Genomic DNA, 25130 nt, shown 5'->3' on the forward strand with positions numbered 1-25130 from the left:
AGCTCAGCCCCTGCTCCGGGGAGGGGAGGGGCGTTCTCTCAGCCTTAGAGGTCTGTCTGTGATCGGGGTCCCCCTCCCTCCCACCCCAGCCTAGTCCCTTCCAGGCAGGGATGAACATAGCCCCTGGTGGGGGGGGGAGGGGGTCCACCTTCAGCCTTAAAGATCTGAGATCCCGGGTCCCCCTTCCTCCCAACCCTTCCTAGCACCGCCCCTGCCCCTCCCCCGGCCCGGATGAGCTCACTCTCCTGGCCCCGCCTCGAGTGGGCAGGGCGAGCCCTGGGCTTCCAGCTCCGCTGGCGGGCTGCGGTCTCAGAGGACCCCAAGACCTGGGACCGCTGCGGGCTGCCTCTCCACCACCCCGCAGCCCCCCTCCGCCTGCTCCGGCTGCCTGGTGGCTGCCCGGTGGCTGTGCGGTCCCACGCACGGAGGCCGGCTCCTGTGCTCCAGCGGCCGCGAGCCCAGGCCTCACCAGGCCTGGGCGGAGCAGATCGGGCCCAAGGGCCGGCATGGCCAGCGGCGGGCCCGGCTGCGGCCAAGCGGGCGCAGCGGGGAAGGTGCGCCGCGGGGCCCCGTGCGCCCTGAGCCGGACCCGCCTGGGCTCGCTGCGCTCCCACCAGTGCGCGCTGCTGCTGGTCGGACTTCTCGCTGTGTGCGCCTTCTATTACGTGGGCTCCGGCCGCGAGACCTTCTCCAGCGCCACGCGGAGGCTCAAGGAGAACAGGGCAGGAGGCACGACCGGGCCCGCCCCGGCCCCTGCCTCGGACGCCCCCCTGGCGCCCGAGGCCAAGGCCAAGCCGGCCGACGGCCTGTCCGCGGGGGCAGCCGAGCTGGACTACCACGTACTGATGATGTTCACCAAGGCTGATCGCAGCCCCGCGCTGCAGGCCAAGGGACGCATAGCCCTGGGCTCGCTGCTGCGCCTCGCCAAGCTGGACGAGCAGGAGGTGCTCAATGTGCACTTTGTCAGCGAGGAGGCCAGCAAGGAGATCGCCAAGAGCCTGCTCCGTGAACTGCTGCCCGGGGTGTCCTTCAAATACAAGGTGAGCGGGCTGGGCATGACTGGGAGCGCAGCCCAGAGGCCGCCCTCTTACACCAGTCGGCACACGCCTCCCTCAGCTCTGGCGCTCCCGCTTCTACGGGCCGCATGCAGCAGGGTCGAGGCGGCCTTGGCCTGAGGCCCCCAAACCCTCCCTCGAGGGTCACACATGCCAGGTAGTCCGCTCAAGGAAGGGCCGCCTCTTTGAGAAGCTACCACCTCGACCTGCACCCAAGCCAGGAGGCCCCACCCTGAATCCCAGATATTGTAGGGTCGGGCTTTGGGACCAGGATTTGGGTACATTCTTTTCACTCTGCTGGGGTTGGCAGATGCTTCTCCAAAAGGACATTTTAGTCTTGGAAAGTGTGTGGTGAGTGAGAAGGCTCAGAATGACCCCAGGGAGGGCACAGGGCCCTTGTGACCATGGAGTCATTCCTCACCCCACAGAGGCAGCTGTAGGCCCTCCCAGGGCTCCCTGGCCCCCTCCTCCTGCGTGGCCTGAGCCCTCTTTCCTGTGAGGCCTCACCGTCCTTCCAGATAGCAAGCTTCATGCCCTTCCTTCCTGGGATCTTCTCTGGGCTCCTGGCCCCCAGCCTCTCCCACCCATCCTCTGCTGAGCTGCCAAAGGGTTTTCTTACAATATGGCTCTGGCCTTGTCATTCTGCTGCTCAGAAGCCTCTGTGCCTGCTGTACTGTTTACCGCTCCACGGGGCAAGGGAGCTAGCCTTCTGTTGGGACAGAAATCCCTTCTCCCCTGCCACCCCCAAATTCATTTATAGGCAACTAAGTCGAGATTCACGTGATTCCACCCTTTCTGGAACCTGTCCCTTCATTGGTCTTTGGGCAGAGATCTCTGGAGGGCCAGGAGGCAAGGCTAATGCCATAGATGGTGTGAGAAGGGTGGGATTCCTTGCACTCCCTGAGCCCTTTGTGGCCACCCTGTCTGTCCCCTCATCACAGATGTTAGGCCGGTTAACAAGCATTTAATTAAGCCCTGTGCTAAAGGCCAGGGAAGGGAAGAAAGGGAAGAGCAGTCCTGTTCTCAAGGAGCTCCCAGGCTACAGAGCAGCTGGGGCCCAGCCAGATATTTAAGTGGGCAGGCATTGCAGGGGAAGCTGAGAAGGGGCTGCAGGTCCCCGTTTGGGGGATGGGTCTGTCTGTCTGTCTGACGGATAGCCGTGGCTAGGCCTGACTGACCTGATGCAGACTCGATCTCCTTTGGGGTCAACACCTTCCAGGGCCTCTGTTCCACAGGTATAGCTGGGGGACAGACAGGCTGTGATGAGGGCAGGGAATGGAGGGACAGAAGCGGGGCTTCTTTCAGAGATCGGTGTGCTTCTGTGGCCTTGCAGCCTTCCTGGCTCTGTCCTCTGGGGGGGAAACCGTGCCAGTCCAGGGGAGCTGTGAGCAAGGAGCAGGCCGTCCCCTTCTTTCTCTGCACCCATCCCAATGTTTGCCCAATGCGAGCCAGTGAGCGCTTCACAAATACATGGTGTGTAGACTGACTGTGAATGGTACCTGGGCTCCAGCCTTTGGCTTGGTTGGCAAGCTGGAGGGATGACAATGCAGAGCTAGAGGGAGGGTACCGTTAGTAGGTCAGTTATTCAGTCACTAAGCGTTTATTAAACACAAGGCACTGTGCTAAGTCAGTGGGATATAAAGGAAGGCACCCCCACCCCACCAGCCAGCCAGGCAGCCAGCCCAGCCGCCTATCCCTGCTCTCAAGATGCTTATCCCAGAGACAAGGGACCTCTGGGGCCATGGCAGACAGCCTGTCTGTGACCCAGAATCCTTAGCGTAAGACACGCCCCCACAAGTGGTCATATGAGCTTTGCTTTGGGCACCTCCAGGCCTGCCCTGAAGCTGCTCAGACTGGGCAGGTCTGATTGGTAGGAAGGTTTGCCTGTCCTCCATATGGGATATCTGTCTGCCCTTAAGCCATTATACAAACGGCAGCTATTTTATTATTAATAATAAGTTTATCTCTTGGCCTCTTTTCCTTCTGCCCTCTGGGCCCAACAGCACCCGAGTCTGATCCCACTCTAAAGGACAGTCCTCCCCATCCTCAGTAACACTAGAATCACCATAATAACCCTACCCAACACTCACCTCGAGCTGGCTGCGTGCCAGGCTTTGTGCTCAGCACCTTGGCACATTATCCCGCTGGGTGCGCGCCACAGCCCGGTGAGGTGGCTGCTACTGTCATCCCCATTTTCCAGAGGGAAACGGAGGTTTAACATCTTGCTCAGGGTCACACAGCTAGGAAGCGGCCGAGCTCCAGTTTGAGCTCAAGTCTTGCTTTGTTGTGTCTCCAACTTGTTTCTTTTCAGTTTAAACATCCACTGTTCCTTCAAACATGGCCTCAGGGTGCCTTGTGAGCCACGTCCTTTGTGAAGTGTGGCCCCAGAACTGAAAATGATGCTCAAGGCATGAGCGAGGTAGAGAACAGCGGGACTGTCAGGACCCTCATTTTGGACCCACGGTGATCTGAAGCTGGTCTCCCAGCTGCCCTTCCCATGGAGACTCCTTTCCTGCCAGGGTGGTGACTAAGTACTTTCAGGACTCTAGGGGCAGTCCTGCGGGGTTGAGGCTCTCTTTCTAATGCTCTCTAGCTCATGAGCCCCCACCAGCTTCCCCCCCAGAATCATCAGCTGAAATCAATTAGCCAGATTTAATTGGCTTTTAGAAAAGAGCCTTTACCACAGAAGTATCGTTGTACTTCCCCCAAAACATCCCCCTAAATTCTGTGACACTCTCTCCCACCAGGGCCTCCAGAATCCAAGAGAAAGTCAAAATCCCACATAGTGGAGGGAGTAACTCATGGCCTTCTCCTGGAGTCCTCCAGGCCCTCTAAATGTAGGCTGTAGTCGCTTCTCCTGGCCTCCTGAGAAATAAGGCCTGGAATCTTTGTCCAGACTGTCCTCGGCTTCCAGGACACACCCTGCCCCGAGCCTGGATGATGCTTCTAGGAGATGGGAATTCCCAAGCCCCTCTGGCCCCACACAGTTCATGGCGTCCCTTTTCCAGAAGGCCTGGGACGCTCTCTCTTTCCTCCACTTGGTTCAGTTTGGAAGCAGAATAAGGTCACACCACATGAAGGCGGCCTTGGGCTTCAGAGGGCTCGTCACATAGCCCCGAAGGTGGGCCATGGGGGTATTGGTGTCTGTGGCCTCAGCTGGACCAGAACGTCCTATGTATGAGGCAGTGGGGGAGTGGCCCCTTCAAGGCCTTCAATGAGTTTTGCAACGATTGATGACTCCACATTCAGCCTTGAAGGCCAGGGTAGGAGACCTTCCTTCTACTCGCTGGCCTGTCACTAGGTGACCCTGTGACCCAGGGCCTCCATTTTCACTGAGCAAATGAGGTCATTGGTCAAGATGATGACAGGACTGTGGACTTGGGTGGCAGGTGATTGCATGTTTTGTTTCTGGCTGACCAGCTGTATTGGACCTCAGGAAGATAAATTAGATTGCCCCTGCCTGACATCTGTATGGAAGGACCATGGCTGCTCCCACCTCCCCAGGTGAAGATGCTTGCTTGAGTATATTAATTTGTCATGGGGTGGGGGGGACCAGATCTCTCCCCGCCCCTTCAAATCTATCCAAGGTAGTTTTGGGAGGAGGTGGTGCTGGCAGCTGAGGACAGGGTGCTGCCTGATGGGAGATATGAAGTATATCATCAAGGCTCCCAAGGCAGCATGGGGAGGGAGAGCAAGGCAGGCCCGTGAGGTGACTGGCCTGTGCCAGCATCTGTCACCTGCATGTGGAGGGACAGTGGATGGGCAGGTTCTCTGGCTGTATTTCTGTCTGTCTGGATGTTGGAATCTTCGATTTTGAGCTTAGGGATTGTCTTACTCATCATTGTATAGGGGAGTCACCCAGGCAAAAAGGGGCAGCCGCGAGATTCGAACCCAGGTCTCCTGACTAGACTCAGCACTCTCTCCTCTCCCAGCTTATTCCAGACTTTCTTTGTGCATCTGTCCCACTTTCCAGCTTCCCCTGCCTGTGGTTTGTGCTGATTGAAACTGGAGGATCCCTAAACAGGAAGAAGGCGGCTGCCAGGCCCTGTCTCTGGCAGCCAGGAGGGTAACAGAGTCCTGGGTCCCAAGTGCTCTCCTCCCCTCCTGCTGCCTCTCTGTGAGGAAGAGGTTTGGGGATGGTTGGTCTTGTGGCTGGTGCCTGAGGGAAGTCACTCCTGGTGTGGAAACTACTTCCAATGATGCAGATTGACACCTGCCAGTAATGGGACAGATCAGTGGCTACAGGTCATGTGACAGGCCAGTGGCCTCTGTGAATGTGGGGCTTGGATTTGGCCCTCCAGCCTGGCCAGGGCGGGGGGATCCTTCTCCAGCAGGTTCTCTGGGCTGGAGAGTACCAGCTCCTTCATCTCCCAGGGCAGCCCTTGAGGAAAGGGCACTTTCAGAGCTCACATGTCCTTGGAGAACTCTGCCTGGGCTTTCTTCTCAGGAGTTCTGGGCTCTTCTAATTGACCTGGTTCTTCCCATGGAGTCACAGACTATTCGAGCTGGGGGGGGGGGGTGTGCTCAGGGGCACCAAGTCGAACCCGAGCCTGAAAAAGCAGCCTCTCTTCCTTACCGGAGACCCAAGGGGCCAGTGTCCAGCCTCTGCTGCCACCACCTTGACAAACCCCAGAGCTGAAGGGACCTCTCAAGGGTGGGGCCTGCCGTCTTAGGGACACCAGGCCAGCGATGAGCTATGTCCCTGGGACAGGGCACTGAGGCTGCAGGAGAGAGAAATGGCCTAGAGCAGACTTTTAGAGCTGGGGGAGACCTCAGAAACCCCTGACCCAATCTCCATCCACACCTGTCAAAGGAGGAAACAGGCAGGGGGCTGGGTGGCCCAGGTAGTGTCAGAAGGCCCTCTCTCTGGGGTCAGGGCCCAAGGCTGGCTTGGAGACTTGGTGGGGGGAGGAAGGTTCCCTCTGTCCAGGGGTTCTCTTTCTGCCATCTCAGTCTGCCATCTGCAGTCCTGAATCTCTGGAGGTTCTGAGGGGGCGTCTGCGCTTTGGAGAGCGCAGTGATGCGGAGCTGAATAACAAAAACGAAAAATAGACCGTCTGGGGATGGGAAGTAGATGTCCCCTGACGGCCCCTGAGCCCTGGGTTTCTAACCCTCTCCCTTCCCCTCCTCTGTGCCTGTTTCCTCAGCTGGAAAGTGACAGTCTCCTTGGCTCCCCAGAACTGCCCCGAGCCCCAGGGCCAAGGGGGCCGCGGATGGACGGATGGATGGGGCGTGGGCCTCTGGGTGGGAGGATGCCCTTCCTAGCTGCGGGCGGCAGAGGGCACTGGGGCCCCACGTTCGCAGCTGGGGCTGCTGCGGCTGCTGCAGTCCGATCCGAGAGGCGGAGGAAGCGTTTGCAGCCAGCTGGGAGGCCGTACTGGCTTTCTGTTGCTTTTAGGGCTCCGGGAGGGAGGGACCGAGAAAGGCGGACAGGAGGGTAGGGGCCTCCTTCCTGAACCCACAGCTTCTGGGCTGCTTTGGAGGAAATGGGAGAATCTTAGTGGGTCCTGAGAGGAGGGGGGCGGGGGCCTCTCCCCATTCTTCCTGTCCACTAGCTGCCTGTCTTGGGCTGCTATCTGCACTAGTGGGTGGACTCTTCCAGGACGGAGCTCGTGGGGAGGGGAGCGAGGCAGACTAAATGGGGATGGGGCTTTGAGCCCATCTATGTCCCTGTTCTCCTGCAGAGAAGACAGCTGAGGGGGGGAGGGGGCAGGGACCTGCCGAAGGTTACCCAATTACACTTTATAGCCACTTCCCTCGGACAGCCCCCTCCCCTCCCTGGGGGCCTCAGATTTCCACCCCGACCAGGGCACCCTTGAGGTCCAGGTGCTTTCACCCATTCCTTAAGGACTTGTCAGAAGGGCACTGTTCTAGGCACTGGAGGAAAAGATATCCATTTTAGAGAACTGATCTTGGGGAGCTTACAGTGGGGGCTCACCACGTAAATGTTACATATGACCCCGCCCCCACTCCCACCTGGGGGCCTTCAGGAAGGGGACATGGAGAGGAAATCAGGGGGAGCCAGGCCCAGGTGAGCATCCCACCGAGGGGGGCAGGAAATGATCAGGCACCTCCAAGGAGGGCAAGGGCCACAGAACAAAGTGGAAACCGGACCCTTGGAGAGTGGGGGGGGGGCAGGGAGGCTGCAGGCCCTCCCTCTGACCCCCCCTCCTGAGGCAGGCAGCCTGACCCATTCTGTGGACCTCAGGCCAGCAGAGCCAGACTCCTGGACTTACCACAGGTAAAGAGCTGACCCAGAGTCTGGCCGGGGGGGCTTGACATTAAGCCTATCTTTTTAGAGCCCTTAGCCTGCCACCCCCAACCCCAGAACCAACTAATCCCTCTTCCACAGGACAGCTCAGAGAGGACAGACTAGAAGGGTCCCCCCTTCTCCCCCTCCTCGCCCTCCTCCCCTCTCCTTCTTCCCCCGTTCTGGCCCCTGAGTCCCATTGTATGCCAGGCTCTGCACACAGTTGCCTGAGTGACCTTGGGTAGGTCCCCTGACCTCTCTGGGCCTGTAAAATGACTCACAAGACTTTGGGCCTGGAAGGGGCTGGAGGGATGAGCAGCTCCAGCTCCTGTCACTTGGCAGTTAGGGCTAGGAGCTGGCCCAATGCTGTCTCTCTGCAGGGGTGTCTGTGACCACCAGGCTTGCCTGCCCCTGAAGCTGTCTTTGCAAGGAAGAGGCCACCCTGCTTGGCCAAGCCAAGAGAGTCATACGGGAAGGTCCCTGTCCTCATTGTGTGACCCCTGGCCACATTCTTGACCTTGTGCTAAATGCCCAGACAGATGCCCAGTCCCTTCCCTCAAGGTGCTTACTCAGTGGAGCCAGGAAGGGCAAAGGTGATGGGTATGTAGAGGATGGTGGTCCCTCCTCTCCTAGCTCCGACAATCATCCATAGCTACAAGAGGCTGGTGTGGTGTGGTGGGCCGCAGGCTGGATTGGCAGGTCCTGCTGAGGCTCTGGTCCAGATCAGTATCCTTTATAGACACTCACACACTTGGCGCTGGACCACTGCAGTGGATGCTGGGGCCTGTCTGCCCTGGGTCTCTCCCCACTCCAGTCCATCCCCCATTCAGCCCCTGAATGGGCTTTCTTAAAGCCCAGGTCTGCTCACACCTCCCCAGAACCTCCAGGAGCAAGGTTGGTGCCCTGGACGGTATGGCCAGAGGCCTTGGCCTGGTTCTCTGTGGGCTGCACAGTTTCACTTTGTGCTGTGACAGGCCCCAGTGGGTCTGGCTCATTGTTTCTCTCTGGACCTAACCTGTGTTGGGGGTTGGGAGGAAGTAAAGGATTGCCGTTGCAAAGTTTCCTTTGGACTTTGGCTTCTTCCCAACAACCATATGAGACACGTTGCTCAGCTATCATTTACCTGTTTTACAGGCGGGGCAATTGACTTAGAGAGAAGTGATGTATCTAAAGTCACTGCCAGGTATTCAAGGTGCTAGAGTGGAAATCTGGAGTTCTTCCAAGGACTAGTTTGAAATCTGCCTCCACCACCACTGACATTCATATGCCACTGTGTGGCCTTGGACAAGTAAAGGGCCTCCAAGGACCCCCACACTCAGCTCTCATTCCCTGATCCTGTTTTGAGGGCTTTGTTCCCCACTTTGTAAGATGAGAGGCTTAGGCCCTTCTAGCACCAAGTCTGTGATACTGTGATACCATCACAGCTGGGAAAAGATGACAACAGTGATAATAGCAACAGCAATCTAGCTCCCCTTCTGTGATTCTCGTGGGATGTATCTTTGGAGTGTGGCTGCTGTCTCCGGCTCTTGGATGACCCTGCGGTGGACCACTCCTAAGACTATAGCTTATGAGCCCCCCCTGCTGTTTCCTGTTTACAATCAGCCAGCAGACTTGGTTAGCTTTTAGTAAAGGTATTTACTACAGTGGTCTAGTGAGATACAACACCTCCTCCCTCCCACGAATGCACAAATGCATTTGGCATCCATGGGAAAAAAGGGGTTCAGAGTGAAGAGGCCCCTGTGGACGACAGGAGATCCTTTCTCTCTATAGAGGCCTCACATGGTTCCCTTTGGGCGTCCCGTCTGCTGGTGGGCCATATAGCTGGGCTGCCCAGGGCTTTTCCTTTCTCGGGTTCTTTGCTTTAACGAGGGGTGATGTCACACTCAGCGGTACTATTTTCTGCCTTGGGTGGTTGTTTTATCTGTCCTTCATTGTGTGTCTCTGTTTCTAGTTAAGTATATTGTCTCCTGCTGGTCCAGGACCTGTAATCACATGAGGGACAGGGTCTGCACAAAATGCTTCCAAGGCTGGACTCTTCTCTGCTGAACAGCTTACGCACACACACACACACACACACACACACACACACACACACACCAGCCCAAGGTGTGCAACTGGTTCAACCAATCACAAGATGTTTCCTGTGTGATACCAGTGGCCTTTGTCCAATGACCCAGACCCTAAGTTGACTGAGGATTTATTCACGCGTTGTGGGGCTGTGGGAAGATTCCTTAGAACTGATGTCCCCTTTGGTGATGACATTCTGAGTTCCCCAGAGAACACATGTGACACTTGAGGTGGGGAGAAAAACTCCCTCCTTTATGGCGTTTTCTTATGGTTTGCAGCAATCCAGGGAAATGGGGATTCTGATTGTTTCCACTTTCCATATGAGAGCTCTCAGACCCAGGGCTTGGTGACCTGTCCACGGTTACAGAAGCTTTTAATGGATCTCTCTGCCTCAGGCCTTGCTCTTCTCCTTAAGAAGCAACCGTGGCTCCCTATTGGCAGCACTGAGTTCAAATCCTCCAGGTGACATGTCTAGCCCTTCATCACCTGTCTCCAGCCTTCCTTTCCAGGCTTGTTCCATATTATTTCTCACTTACATAGTTAATAGTTCGGTCAAAGTGGTCTACCTGTAGTCGCTCTTACGTGACAAGCTATCTCCCATCTCTATGCTTTTGCCCAGGCTATATCCTGTGCCTGGAAGACTTTCCTTCCTTCCCTCCTCCTCTTCCTTCAAAGCTCAGCTCTGGAGTTCCTTCCTACCTACTTCTTCCCCTCCCCCATAAGGTTTTGGGGTTTTCATGTATTTTATGCTGGTTATCTGTGTACATGCTGTTTGTCCCCAGTAGAGGGCAGGGCCGATAGTTTCATTTCTTAGCTTTGTATCCCTGTGGACCTAGCCCTTGGTGGGCTATTGGCTCAGTCACACGGTGCACTCTTCAGTAGAATGGCAGCTCCAGGGATAGGGCTGGCTGTTTGTCCTGGAATACCCAGCAGGCCCCTTGCCCATGGCTGGTGTTTTTCAGGTGGTGGTTGGAGCTTATGCATAGACATCTTCCTGCCAAGGGTGTCCTGCATGCTAGCTAGTCTGGCCCAGGTCCCCTTGTGGGCAGACTCAGGAAGGGAATTCAGCTCAGTTGCCCACTTGGCTTAGTTAAGGAGCATTTAGGAAGCATCTTCCTGTGCCAGGACCTCTCTGGGGTTCTGCGGACGCAAAGACAGAAGATGATACAACCCTGTCCTCAGACAGTTTACATTCTAATGGAGGAGACAACAAATACAAGTCCAGATATAAATGAATGCAGAAGATACACACACACCCAGAAAGTCGTTCACGACCAGGTAGCACTAGCATTGGGCAGGTGGGGGGAGACCCTAGTGCCTGAGCGTCATCTTAAAGGAGGAAGGAGGGAGGGAGGGAGGGAGGACAGCCCATGCAACATGGAGACGGGCAATGGAGTGCCGTGAGGGAGGACCCCAGAGAAAGCCAGTTTGACTGAATTATAGAGAAGGCAGTGACGCCCAGTGAGGCTGGAAAGGCAGGGAAGGGCTGGAGAAGCCACAGAAGAGCTGGCATGTGATGTAGGGGCAATGGGGAGCCACCCAGGAGAGTCACGTGGTCAGATCTGTGCTTAAGGAAAACATTTTAGCAACATTCCAGAGGCTGGACTGGGGCAGAAGAGGCCAGTCAAAGTGAGAGGGGAGAAGGGTCCAGATGGCAGAGAGGGGCAAGGTTTGGCACTGATTGACTCTGAGGGATGGGGGAGGTGCCAAAGCTGGGAGGTGGGAAGATGGTGGCGCCTTTGGCAGAATTCAGGAATTTTGGTAGAGGCCTTGGTTTGGGGGGAAGGGGATGAGCTCAGTTTTGGATATGCTGAGTCTGACACTTCATCAAGTTTGAATAGGCAACTGATGATATGGGACAGACACACGAGAGAGGGATGGACTGGCCGTGGCCCTTGGGAGCCCTGAGGCTGCTGAGAAGTCAGAGGGCCCAGGATGGGCAGAGACTTGAGAAGCACTCACACTTGGGGCGGGCACTGGCTCACATCAGTCATTTCCCTTGTGCAGTTCTTGTATCTCATGCCCTGTTGGGGCAGATGGGCAGCAGGATGGTCTCTCTCACGGTCCAAGTAGAGACGCCATCACAGACCCCGTCTGGGACCTCCAAGCTCTGACCAAACCTGCCTTCCCCTTGGCTAGGACACTGACCAAGGAGGCTGGGAGGAAGCTCCCCGAGCATGTGTGTTCTGTGCTCACATGTTGTGATTCTTTGGAAATGCTCCTATTTCTGTTCTTGAGCAAGCAAGAGCGACCTCTGTTCTGCAGCATGGATTCATGGCTCTTCTCTAATTGAATTATCCTCAATTCTGAATCTTCTGCCTCCCAGTTAAGGAGATTTCAATGTCCCCAGGTGGGTCAGTAGGTGCTAAGTGAGGGGACTTGAGAGGCCGTCCAATCCAACCCCATTTATGTGAGGAAACTGAGGCCCATTGTATGAGGTCAGTCAGGGTCCAAGTGCCAGAGGCAGGATTTGAACCCAGCCCCTCTGAGCCCTCCTGCAGCCTGCTTGGTATCATTCTGTGTCTGTCACACCACAGTAAACCTGGCACACAGTGGGTGCTTAATAAACATGGCTTGATTAATTGACACTGCACTAGTCAGGTGCCCCTGAGCCAGAGGCCTGGCATCTCTGGCTCTGGAGAGCCTGCCCTGACCCTGTGGCTTGGCAGCACCTTTGACCCACGTGCCTCCTCCTTCTGCCTCATTTACCAGGCCCTTTTTTTCCTCTGTCTCTTCTCTTCCTCCTTTATTCTTTCTTTTCTCAGCTCCAAGAAGGCCACGGGGACCTGACCATGGCTGGCCCCTAGCAGGCCCTCAGGGAGGTTCCTCCCAGGGCTTGTGGGGCATCTGCTGCCTTCCATGGGAACTTGTCACTCCAACCCAAGCCACAGCTGGTGGCTCTCAAATGTGGCCATGGCTGATGGGACCTCTTAGACCAGGAAAGAGGGTCAGTGCCAGGTGCCTGTCTCAGGCACTGTAAGCCTGACAACAGCTGAACCCTGTGAAATAGAACTGGGTTGGGGGCAGGGAGGAAAGAGGAAGTGAGGGAGGGAGACAGAGACAGAGAGAGAGGAGAAGAAACTGCTTCAGTCTTCCCTCTGAGTCCATCTCTATCAAGAGGTGGCAGCGCATTTCCTCAGGAGTCCTTTGGATTTGTGCTTGGTCATTGTGTTGAGCAGGCTAATTACCTTTATACTCTCGTTCTGCTCACTTCACTTTGCATCAGTTCATCGAAGTCTTTGCAGGCCTTTCTGAAGCCCACCTGCCCATCATTTCTACAGCACAGGGGTATTCCATCCCATATACCTTGGCTTGTTCAGCTGTTGCCCAGTTGATGGGCATCCCCTCCGTTTCTAATTCTTTGCCACTACAAAGAACCACTAACATATTTTTGTACATTTTCCCTCTTTCCGTGATCTTTTTGTAGATCAGGTAGTTATTGCTTTGATCAAAGGGTGTGCACAGTTTAAGAACTTTGGGGGCAGAGTTCCCAGACAGGTGGTGGATGTCTCACGCACTCCCTGGTAACCCTCTAGGTGATGAGAGGAACCCAAAGTGGCTTTTCCTAGCTTATCAAATGAGCACTCATTAAGTGCTTACTGGGAACAAGGCCTTGGACTTGGGAAAGAGCGGAGAGCTTGTGGTCAATCCCACCAACCTGGACGACCCCAGACAGAACCATGTGGTGGAGGGCTGCTGTGGGGGCGCCATGGGGAGGTGTGGAAGGGAATCAAAGGAGGACCTGGAAGATGGGGTGGGGAGCCTCTGCCTCCTCCCTCAGGCCCTCCCTTCTCTTCCTCCTACAGGTCACCTTCCACGACGTCGGAGTCCTGACCGAGAAGCTCTTCCCTGTGGTGGAAGCCATGCAGAAGCATTTTAGCGCAGGCTCTGGAACGTACTACGGGGACTCCATCTTCTTCTTGTCCGTTGCCATGCATCAGATCATGCCCAAGGGTAAGGGAGTTGGGGGCCAGGTGTGGTAACCACAGGGCCCTTCTTCATCCTTGTCCTTTCCTGAGGTCCCTTGGGTACTCTAGTAGAATCAGAACAAGATTGGGAGATGTCCAGAGGGGCCATCTTCTGTAAGATGGAGGCTATTGTCAAGGTCATGACTTGAGGGGCAGCAGCTGGGCTCTGACCTAGGCCTAAGGAGGCCTGGTTTGGATTTCATGCTCTGCTGATGACAGGTTATATGATCTGGGGCACATATGGCCGGTCTCTGGGCTTCACTGGGCTCAGCCATAACCTAACAAGGTTGGACTCGATGTCCCTGCAGGCCTTTCCTGCTGAGTCTGATTTTTCTGCCCTCTGTGTCTCATCACTAACTGGTAGAAATGATGATTGCTGCTCTGTGCCCAGTGTAGGAGGCTGAGGGAGAGAGGTGTTTTTGCTATCTGGTGTCCTGATGACACTGGGAGATGAGGCGCTTGGTTTTAGGAGAGATCTATGGGCCCTCAGAAGCCTGGCCTGATCCAGGGGGCCTGGACTAGAGCCAGAATCTTCTGGGGATGATGGTGATCCCTTCAGAGTCATTGCAAATGGTGATCCCTTCAGAGTCATGGAAAGTCTCTGCCCGATGAGCACAAGACCAGCCAGGATGGGACTGTTTTGGGGATCAAGTTGTGTAACTCTTTAGCTGGAGGCTTTGTGCCAAGCAGTATGGAGGAAAGAAGGGTGAACATGGCCCTTCACTTCCCAGTCTTTGGCAGAGAACCCACCCTACTGTGGGGGAGGGGGGAGCTCCTCTTACCTGTAAATTAGGGTTTGACACCTAATCACCTCCACTGACCAGGTTGTCTGTCTCTACTAATGGACTCCAAAGTTTTTGGCTTACATATCACATCCATGAAAAATATTTTGTTGTTTAGTTATTTTTCAGTAGTATCTGACTCTTCATGACCACATTTGGGGTTTTCTTGGCAGAGATAGTAGAGTAGTTTGCCATTTCCTCCTCTAGTTAATTTTACAGATGAAGAAACTAAGGCAAACAGGGTTAAGTGACTCACCCAGGGTCATACAGCTAGTAAGTGTCTGAGGCTACATTTGAACTCAGGAAGGTGAGTACTATGTGGCACCACCTAGCTCTATATATTTACCTATGTATAAGTTTTATAAATAAATGTATTACTCTATTAATAATTATACACCTTTTACAACTTGTAACAAAAATAGAAATTAAAAAAGGATGAGATAAAGATGACATAATATTTGAGCATTGAGGTGATAGGGAGCCATTGGAATGTATTTTTTAGGGGGGGTGACATGTTTAGATCTTCACTTTAGAAAACCACTTTGGTGGCTGAATGGAGGACAGACTAGAGTGGGGAGAAGCAGGCAGACCCCTAGCAGATTTGCAATAATCCAAGTGGGAGGAGATGAGGGTGTCCACTAGGGTGGAGGCAGTGTCCAAGGAGAAAGGGGAGCATATTGGAGAGATGCTGCAGGGGTGAAGTAGATAAGAGATGCTGCAGAAGTGAAATCTATGAGAGATGCTGCAGAGGTGAAATAGACAGGAGATGCTGCGGAGGTGAAATAGACAGGAGATGCTGCGGAGGTGAAATAGACAGGAGATGCTGCGGAGGTGAAATCTATGAGATGCTGCAGAGGTGAAATAGACAGGAGATGCTGCAGAGGTGAAATCTATGAGATGCTGCAGAGGTGAAATAGACAGGAGATGCTGCAGAGGTGAAATAGAAAAGAGATGCTGCAGAGGTGAAATCTATGAGATTCTGCAGAGGTGAAATCGATGAGATGCTGCAGAGGTGAAATAGACAGGAGATGCTGCGGAGGTGAAATAGACAGGAGATGCTGCGGAGGTGAAATCTATGAGATGCTGCAGAGGTGAAATCGATGATGTAAAGGTGAAATCGACAAGCCTTGGCACCATATTGTATCTAGATGAGGAGTCTGGGATGACTCCTAGGGTGTGAGCCTGCTGTGAGAATGGTGGTGCCCTCTATAGTAAGAGGGAAGGTAGGAGGGTGTGGGGGAAGGTTTAGGGGAAAAGATGACATCATGAGATCTGCCATCTGTCACAACCCATCCACACCTGCTTCTTTAGTGAGATTCAGTTTGTCTCACTCAAAACAAAGAGGGGCTTGGAGTTGGGCTATCATTTGGCAGCAACACCTGGGCTCCTGCCAAAGGTGGAGGAGATCTGACCATTGGGGAGCAGAGACAATGCTGGGGGTCATAGTGATGGAAGTTTCCTAGTGACCCCTGATCAGCTGGTGGGGGGAGGTGTTCCTGGGAAGCAGTTCAGTTATAACCACCTTGAGTGGCTGAGCTATGCTTAGAAGGGGGAAGGTGGGAGCTTGCACAAGAGGGAGAGATAGAGGCGGGTATGAAGCAGTGTTCAGGTCCAAGGGTAAGAGTGAAGACCCACATGGACCACTCTTCCCAAAGGAGGCTCCATGGCATAGCCCATCTTTCCACCCTGTTCAATGAGATTACATTTGTAAAGTCCCTAGCATGGTGCCTGGAACAAGGTAGGCCCTCTATCAATGCTTATACCCTTTCCCTTCGTCCTGTCTTCAGGTTGGTTTATCATATATACCCCTTGTGAGGGAGCAGCCCCAGTCCCTGAGGTTGTCTGTAGAGCACACAAGGTTAAGGTGTTCAGAGATCACTTTTCTTTTTAGGGGGAAGGCAAGGTAATTGGGGTTAAGTGACTTGCCCAAGGTCACACAGCTAGTTGTGTCAGGCGTCTGAAGCCAGATTTGAATTTAGGCCCTCCTGACTCCAGAGCCAGTGCTTTCTTTACTATGCCACCTAGCTGACCCCAGAGATCACTTCTTTCACACACATATACACCACTCAGTTTTGGTGACCCATCCACTCATATCTGTCTTCTCATCCATCACAGGAAAGTAGAAATAGTTTCATTGGTGTCTCCCCATGCCCAGCACTTGGTCCAGTACCAGGCATGTAGGCGCTTACTAAATGCTCTCTGAATTGGATTGAAAACTACAGGACTCATTCAGGACTGACTCATTAGAATTAGAAGTACAAATAAGGAAGACCCATGTCGCCATACATGTGAGCTCTTGTTTGCATGTGCATCCCCATGTATGCATGTGGATGTATGGTTTCCTTTCCACTTGCAATTCAAAGTCCTGTCCTAGCAGGGTCTCCTGGGTCTGTGCCCAGTTTCCTGTGCAGCATCCTGCCAAGTGAGGATCTGCCGAGAAGCTAAGCCTGGGTATTCCATGTGTCCTGGGGATGTCATGGAGAGGGTGGGTCCCAGTGGCCCCTTGGCCTGAGCTGCTGACTGCTTCACTGGTAGACATTTTGGGCTTTTCCCCATTGAGGTCCTCTGTGCTCTCTCTTTAGCCCTTGTCCAGGATGTTCTAATCTCACCATTAAATTGATTTGCTATAAGGAAAAAAAAAACCACATACACAATTTAAAAAATCATTTTCTTTCTTTTTTTCTTTTAATCCTTTATTTATGTATTTATTTTTAGTTTTCAACGTTCATTTCCACATGATTTTGAGTCACAAATTTTCTCCCCATCTTTCCCCTCCCCCCAACCCCAAGACAGCAAGCCTACTGAATACCCCTTCCCCCAATCTGTTCTCTCTCATATCCTCCCCCATGCTCCCCTAACTTTCTAGAATCCATCTTTCAGGCAAGATGGATTCCTCTACTCCAGAATGTGTATATCTTATTTTCCAGTTGCATTTAAAAAATAATTTTTTTAAACATTTGTTTTTAAATTTTTGATTTCCAGATTCTTTCCCTTCTTCTCTCCTCACCCATCCTGCTGGGAAGATAAGCAATTCAATATAGGTTGTACACGTGTAGTTATGCAAAACGTTTCCATAGTAGTTATACTGTGAAAGACTAACTATATTTCCCTCCATCCTATCCTGCCCCCCACTTATTCTATTTTCTACTTCGACCCTGGCCCTTTTCAAAAGTGTTTGCTTCTAACTACCCTCTCCCCCAATCTGCCCTCCTTTCTATCATCCCCCCTCTTATCCTATTCCCCCCCCCCAACTTTCCTGTAGGGTAAGACACCCAACTGAGTATGTGTTATTCCCTCCTTAAGCCAAATACAATGAGAGTAAGGCTGACCCATTCCCTTTCACCTTCCTGCTCTTCCCCTCCATTGTAACAATGTTTTCTTGCCTCTTTTATATGAGATACTTCACCCTAATCTATCCTTTTCTCTTCCAATAAATTCCTCTCTCACCTCTTAATTTTATTTTTTAGATATCATTCCTTCATATTCAACTGATCCTGTGTCCTCTGTCTATATATACATGTACCCACATATAAACACACTCATATGTATTTATATACACATACGCCCTCATACATACATATATATGTATACAAATAAATACATATATATTCCCTTCACCTATACTCACACCAAGAAAAGTCTCATGAGTTACAGTGATTATTTTTCCATGTAAGAATGTAAATAGTTCAACTTTATTTTTTTTAAATTTTTTTGCTTTTGGGAAGGGGGAATGCAGGGCAATAGGGGTTAAGAGACTTTCCCAAGGTCACATGGCTAGTAAGTGTTAAGTGTCTGAGCCTGGATTTGAACTCAGCTCCTGCTGACTCCAGGGCTGGTGCTCTATTCACTGTTCCACCTAGCTGCCCCAGTAGTTCAACTTTAGTAAGTTCCTTATGGTTTCTTTTCCCTGTTTACCTTCTCTTGCTTCTTGTGTTTGAAAGTCAGATTTTCTGTTCAGCTCTGGTTTTTTCATTAGGAATGCTTGAAAGTCCTCTATTTCATTGAATGACCATATTTTCCCCTGAAGCATTATACTCAGTTTTGCTGGGTACGTGATTCTTGGCCTTAATCCTAGTTCCTTTGATCTCCAGGATAACATATTCCAAGCCCTTTGATCCCTCAGTGTAGAAGCTTCTAGGTCTTGGGTTATCCTGATTGTGTTTCCATAATATTCAAATGGTTTCTTCTTGGCTGCTTGTAATATTTTCTTCTTGACCTGGGAACTCTGGACTTTGGCTATGATATTCCTAGGAGTTTTCTTTTTGGGATCTTTTTCAAGAGGCAATTGGTGAATTCTGTCAATTTCTATTTTGCCCCCTGGTTCTAGAATATCAGGGCAATTTTCCTTGAGAATTTCTTGAAGGATGATTTCTAGGCTCTTTTTTTGATCATGGCTTTCAGGTAGTCCAATCATTTTTAAATTATTTCTTCTGGATCTATTTTTCAGGTCAGTGGTTTTTCCAGTGAGATATTTCACATTGCCTTCTATTTTTTCATATGTTTGGATCTGTTTAATAGTATCTTGATTTCTCATAAAGTCATTAGCTTCCATTTGCTCCAATCTAATTTTGAAGGAATTATTCTCTTCAGGGAGTTTTTGAAATTCCTTTTCCATCTGGCCAATTTGACTTTTTAAGTCTTTCTTTTCCTCATTGGCTTTTTGGGCCTCTTTTGCCATTTGAATTAGTCTATTTTTAAGGTGTTATTTTCTTCAGTATTTTTTTGGGTCTCCTTTAGCGGGCTGTTGACTCGTTTTTCATGATTTTCTTGCATCATTCTCATTTCTCTTCCAGATTTTTCCTCTACTTCTCTTACTTGATTTTCAAAATCGTTCTGTAGCCAATTCATATTTTTCTTGGAAGCTTCTGACGCAGGAGTTCTGATTTCACTGTTGTCTTCTCCTGGTCCCATGTTTTGATCCTCTTTGCCCCCACAGGATTCCTCAGTCTGTTTGTGCCTCCTCTGCTTGCTCATATTGCCAGCCAATTACTTGGCTTTTGAGCTCTTTGCCATAGTAGAACTCTGCTTCCAAATTGCAGAGAACTATGTCCCAAGTCACTGGGGTTTTCGAAGATGTGAGGAAGGCACCCTCTCTACAGCCCCCACAAGCTCTGGCACCACCACCCAAGACCATGATCCAGATCCAAGCAGGTCAAAATAATAGCCATTACCCTCTGCATGGTTGCTTTGTCCCACTATGATCTGCAGGCCAGGAGCTCTGGAGGCAGCCACATGGGAGCAGTTGCAGCTTCCACCCTCCACTACTTCTTGCCCTGGGGACAGGGTCCAGACTGTGCTCTTCTCTCACCCTGGATCAACAGGGTTCCCCACTGACCTTTTACTTTCCCTTTGGCATTTATGGGTTGAGAAGTCTGGAAACTGGCACAGCTGCTGGTGATGTACTCTCCTGAAGTCTGCTCTGGCCATCTGTGCCAGGTTGGACCACCCTGGGTCTGGGCCTGCGCGGCTCCCATGGGACTAGGCTGGGCTCCCAGCTCGATGCACTCAGCCCTTCCTGTCGGCCTGCCAGGCTGCCTTCAGCAGGGGCTTTGTTTCTCTCTGTCACTTTGTGGGTTCTGTGGCTCTAACATTTGTTTAGAGTCATATTTTACAGGTGTTGGAGGTGTCTGGGGCTCAAGCAAGTTCCTGCTTTTACTCCACTACCCCTGAAAACCACACAATTAATTCTCCATTAGGCCTGAATGTGACTGCCTCTGTCTTCCCTCTGCCCTTACTATAGGATTCTTCAGGCCCCCAGGATGGGCCAGGCCTTCCCACTGCTCCCTATATTCCGGGGGAGACAAGGTCAGTCAGACTTTTGCCTGACTGTCCCAGAGCATCTTATGGATGTAAATGCCCAGCTCCTACCAGGATCCCTGAGGACAAGGGAGGCCAGGCCACTCCTTTTCATCCTAAAAGCACTTGGGGTCCCACGAGGGGTCTGTTTTGGATCTGTCCTTTCCAAGGTCACTTGCTTGAGGCCAGGCGCCATCTTTTCCTGAATGAGCTGATGGAGACAAGCCAATAGCTCTGCTGTGAAGTCAGGCTATGTGAGGCTTTGGGGTTGGGAGGGTTTACTTGACTCCATGGCAGGACTGTTGGCTCATCTCCCCCCACCCCTATGCATGCCTTCTTCAGCGTTCCACCCAAAGTAAGCTTCTTCTTGGTCTCACTGACCACAGCATTCCATCAGGAGAGAGCTTAGGTCCTCCACAGACCTGACCAGTGGGGAGCTATTGCATACAGGTCTGCCCTTCTCTTGGCCTGTGGAGTGCTCCCCTGTCTCGGGCTCTCTGGCCCACAAGGATGCTTTGGGGACAGGGCCGAGCTTCCTGTCTGATACTTGGCCTCAGTGGGCCTCCTTTGTTTTTCCCCCCAGCTCCCTTCCACCCTCCATTCTGATTTTTTACCTGATCTGTGAACATCTGATAGCTCGGAACTTGTTGTAAATGCAGAAGATTCAGGGTGTTGGTTTGAGTCCTGTGACCCCAACCCCCCAGACACCTCCAGCTTTCTCCCCAAATGCAGATATCCTCCTCGAAGCAGAGAACAAGTCTGCCTAGCTGCAGACAACTCGCTGAGGAGGAGGAAGAGTGATGGGGCTGGGCATAGGTCACAGACCAGAGGATCCTACTTAGAGAACCGGAGGGACTTCAGTCCATCGGCCAGCCCTGAAGTCTTATAAGAGGAAGGAACCGGCCCAGGGCAGGGAGGTGGCTTGGGGAAGGTCACAGGTTGTACTAAGGGTCAGGAGGGATTTGAGGCCAGGGCTGGGCCCTGGTTCTTCCCCAGCTTCCAGGGTTGGGGCAGAGACACTGGTAAGCTTTCCTCCCCTTACATGGCCCTAGGGATGGTGGATAAATAGAGGGTCCCCACCTCCTAGGCCTGCTCCCACTCAGGAATCCTGGTACTGGTTCCCTGACTCCCCTTCTGTTCTGAGGAGCAGGTGCCTGGGGCTCAGGCATAGGGGATTGTGGCCCTTTCCCTGGGTTTAGCCTCTGCCTGTGGCCCAGGGGAGGAGGAGGAGAGCTGAAAGCAGGAAGAGAAAGCACCTCCCATGCCCCTGCCCCCTTCCTCCCAAATCTTCCCGACTCCCTGGATGTCAGCGTCAGGACCCAACAAGGTCTTAACGGGTTCGAGCCTAACCCTGAATCTGAAGACAGGAAAGCCATTAGAGTTAGGTCTGTGTAAAATAGATAAAAATCAATGTGAGCTTTTCCAGAACAGGCAAGAGGGAGGCATGGCTAGGCAGCACTTTTCCTGAGAATGTTCTGGCTGCAGGCTGCCTGGGGGAGAGAGGAGATCACCCCACTGTCCTTAAGCTGGTCAGTCCCTAGCTGGACCAGGAGCAGCATGTTCTGGACCCGAGGTGTAGGAGGGCCATCATCATTGGGGAAGGGTCTGGAATCCACAGCCTGTGTGGGTCACTTGAGGGAGTTCTGAATGTTTAGCCCAGAGACAGAAGACTATGGGGGCACTTGGCCACTGGGTTCCTGTGGGGAGGAGGGCTTTGCTTGGGCCTCAGGACAGGAGTTATAAAGAGCATATTTAGGCTTGGGCTCCAGATGAACTTTCTACCCTTGGGCTGTTGAGGCATGGAGCCAGTTGCCTCCATGCTTGGGGGACCTTTGGACAGAGACCAGATGATGTATTTTGGGAATCTGAAGGCCTCTGTTTAGTGAGAAAAGGGGAAGGGGAGCCTTGGTTGGGCTGTCAGGCCATGCTGGGTCTTAGCACAAAGGCTCTGCCAGGCTGAGGACACTGCCCAAGATGATGGCAGGGATGGTTGCGTCCCTTGTCGCCTCCGTACTAGTACGGCCTTTGTACCCCTGCCCCCCAGGCTCACAGGCTTTATGGGGGCCAGGGGGCTGGCAGACGTTAGAGGCCATTGACACAGGACCTTGCATTGTGCAATGGAAGTTTCCAGAGAAGAGCAGGGACCACTGGGAAGCGGGGCAGAGTCCAGAGGCCTGCTTCCAGGAAGTTTCATTGATCCCACAGAGGGCTCACACAACTTCCCTTTGGTCCTTGGCTCTCCCTGGAAGCATTTCTCCTCTTCCCCCACCCCAGCCCCACCCCACATCCTGCTTCACTGACTAACACCTGTGTCTTCAGCCAGCCTGGCCCTGCGCCTCCTCCCACCCAATGTCTTTTCCTTGAGCCTCTTTCCTGTCCTTGGACCCATGCCCAGGCTAATGCCACCTCCTGCCAGAGCCCATGGGGGAGGGGAGAGAGGGAACTTCCCTGGTTCAGCAGGCATCTCCAAGTGGAGGGAAACCACAGCCCTGATTCCCTGGGAGAATGTGTTCTCCCTTCCTGCCTTGGGGGACATTGATTTTTGAAAACTAAAATATCCGTCATCATGGCTTGTTTGCTCAGCTCAGGCAGCAGTCACCCTGGGCCAGACCTGCGGATGGCCAGGTCCCTCAGAGCACCTGGCTCCAGGCCTGGACCAGGTGGATGGCAGGTTTCCTCCCCTCCCACTGGCCCAGGCTCCCACCCCCTGTGGCTCATGACCGGAGGAAGGCGTCTCAGTCCCGAGGAGAAAGGCAAGAAATCGATGACATATCTTCCTCCTCGTTCAGCGAGGTCCTCTTCTTATAATTCATTTCAATCCCACAAACCCACTTAGGAAACTCCTACTCTGAAGCCAGCATTGGGGCTTGTCCTGACCTTGCATAATTAGGCCTGGAATCAGGAGGCCGTGAGTTCAAATTCAGCCTCAGACATTTCCTAACTGTGTGACTGGGAAAGTCATTGAACTTTTGGCTGCCTGTTTCCTTCTCTGTAAAGTGGGGGTAAGTAACAGCCTGGGGAAGCCTATGGACTCCTTTCCAGAACAATATATTTAAATACGCAAAATATGTAAGATTCCATAGGAGAACATTTATATTTGAAATACAATTGTGAAATTGTTGTGCAAAAAGCAACCCACAGCCAGGATCCCCAGGTTGAGAAGCCTCGCTGGGTTCAGGTAGACTTAGCAGTTGTGGGGGAGGCATCAGCCTGAGGGGCTTGGAGGGGTCTTCCCCATGCTGGGTGAGGATGGGCATGGAGCTGAGCTCTGTCTCCCTCCCTCTGGGAGGGAGCCTCCTCTGGCTTCGCAGCTTTGGCCTGTTTTAGAGATATGGCCCAAGGTCAGCTGGTAGGGCCCTCCCAGGTCGTCTGGTTTAGCTCCTTGCCTATGGATGCACAGTTCTGGGCATGCTTTGGGGTACGGGCACAGGGCTCTCTCCCTGCACCAATCTCTAGTAAATGCTTTTGAGTGGGATCATGATGCCCACTGCCCGTCCCTGGGGCTTGGCCGGCCTCAGCCGCCTCCATCGTGAGGATGTCCCTGGGGCTCTTTAAGAAGCCAAGCTCAGCTTCCATTTCTCCCCCTCTGCAGCCTTCGGTAACTCGGGGTTTGGCTCCGGAGGGGGGCACCTTGTTTTCAAGGCTGCGCCGTGTTTTCTCCCTGCCCATCCGCATCATCGCCCTCCTCCCGGTCCTGCTGCAGCCGGGAGGCACCGAGCCAGCCCCGAGCCCCCACCCCCGCTCAGCAGCAAGCCAGCAGGGCTGGGGGGCTGCCTCCCGCGCCGCCCCCGCCTGCTGCGTGTCCCTGGCCCGCGAGGGAGGGAGCGGCAGGATGACGGACAGCTCCAGCCTGCCGCAGAGGGGCTGGCGAGGAGGAGGGGAGGCGAGGGATTGGCGGACGGGCTCTGCAGATGGAGCTGGCTGGCGACATCCTGGGCATCCTGAGGCTGCTGCTGCGGCCGCGCCGAGCCTGGGCCGGGGGCCGGGGGCCTGCCTTCGCCCCCCAGACAGTAAGCCTTTTCTGATCTTCTCTGGGGTCTTGGGGGGGGGGGGTCTCAGCCCAGCTCTGCGCTGGGACGGGCTGCTGCCCCAGGGGTTTCTTGGGGTCTGATTGCTGATGCGCACGGTCTGTGTCGGGCATTCGTGTAGAGCTTTATGATAAATGATCATAGGTCTGTGGTCCATCGGCTAGCCGATAAAATTGGAATTACAATGCGTCTGTTCCCAAATTCAACAAGTGTTTCCCGAGTGCTTACTTTGGGCCCAGCACTGTGCTAGGCAAGGGAAAAAAACCCAGTCCTTACCTCAGGGAAGGACTCTTCTTTCTGGGGAGAGCAACACGTACTTAGGAACTTAAATACAAAGCAGCAAATGTGTGCTACAGGGGAAAGATGGCCAGCCCTGGAGCCAGAGAAGCTGGCTTCGCTCTGCCCCATGCTCCCTGCCTGGGTGACCTGGGCAAGGTGGAGGGGCGGGGGAGGGCCCGGTGGTCTCAGGGGGCTCCTCCAGGGCCACATCCACGATCCCCGGAGCCTTTATTTTGGGAGGAAGAGAGGACATGAAAAGCAAATTTTATATAACATTCTAGAGATAGTCTTAACCTGGTTTTGCCCGGGTTATCCCAGTGCCCCCATGTTTGGTTTTGTTCCCAATGCCCCAAGCATCAACCAGTGCAATCCTAGCTTTTTTAAAAGAGATCTTTACACCATCTCTAAGGTCTCGTTCAGAATGGGAGTCAGCCGGGTCCTAGGCGATGGTCAGCTTTGGCTCTCACTGCCTCACGGGATCATAGATTGAGCTCCTCTAGCCCAATCTCCTTGTTCTACATTTGAGGAAAATGGGGCCCCCAGGGAGGAAGCAGTGAGCCTGGCTTCAGACAGGTGGCCAAGGCAGATTTTGAGTCCGAGTTCTTTCAGGCTCCATCACCCTGGGCACCAGGCTGCCTCCCTTTATCACATCATTACATCACCGTTACATCACTGTGTCACATGCTGGGGATAAAAAGACAGAAATTCACTGTCTTCTGCCCTCAAAGAGCCTGCATTCTATTGGGATAGCTGCAGGTCCACGGGATATGATGGGCAAAATGTGTGCTGAATCACAAGCAGCTGCTCTCCTCTGAGGCCTGTCTGGGGCTTCTCCCTGGGCTTCAGGATTGCCTAATGAAATGGCAAGTCTGGGGGAAGGCTGCTGTCCCTGCAGGCCTAGGTTC

The 25130-nt window shown here is 53.1% G+C and overlaps 1 protein-coding gene across 1 annotated transcript in view; it reads left to right on the plus strand.

The window, feature by feature from the left end:
* Positions 1-263: 263 nt before the first annotated feature.
* XXYLT1 (xyloside xylosyltransferase 1) overlaps positions 264-25130 on the plus strand; it is a 67055-nt gene continuing 42188 nt past the window's right edge. Inside the window, exons 1-2 of the mRNA XM_069083275.1 lie at positions 264-1040; positions 13179-13326. Coding sequence (XP_068939376.1) covers positions 507-1040; positions 13179-13326 — 682 coding nt within the window. The 5' untranslated portion in view covers positions 264-506. The remainder of the gene's footprint in view (positions 1041-13178; positions 13327-25130) is intronic.

The sequence above is a fragment of the Petaurus breviceps genome, unplaced genomic scaffold (assembly GCF_028583685.1).
Source record: "Petaurus breviceps papuanus isolate PSGF00001 unplaced genomic scaffold, PetGlider_PUasm1.0 173, whole genome shotgun sequence".
In the NCBI taxonomy this organism is placed as follows: Eukaryota; Metazoa; Chordata; class Mammalia; order Diprotodontia; family Petauridae; genus Petaurus; species Petaurus breviceps.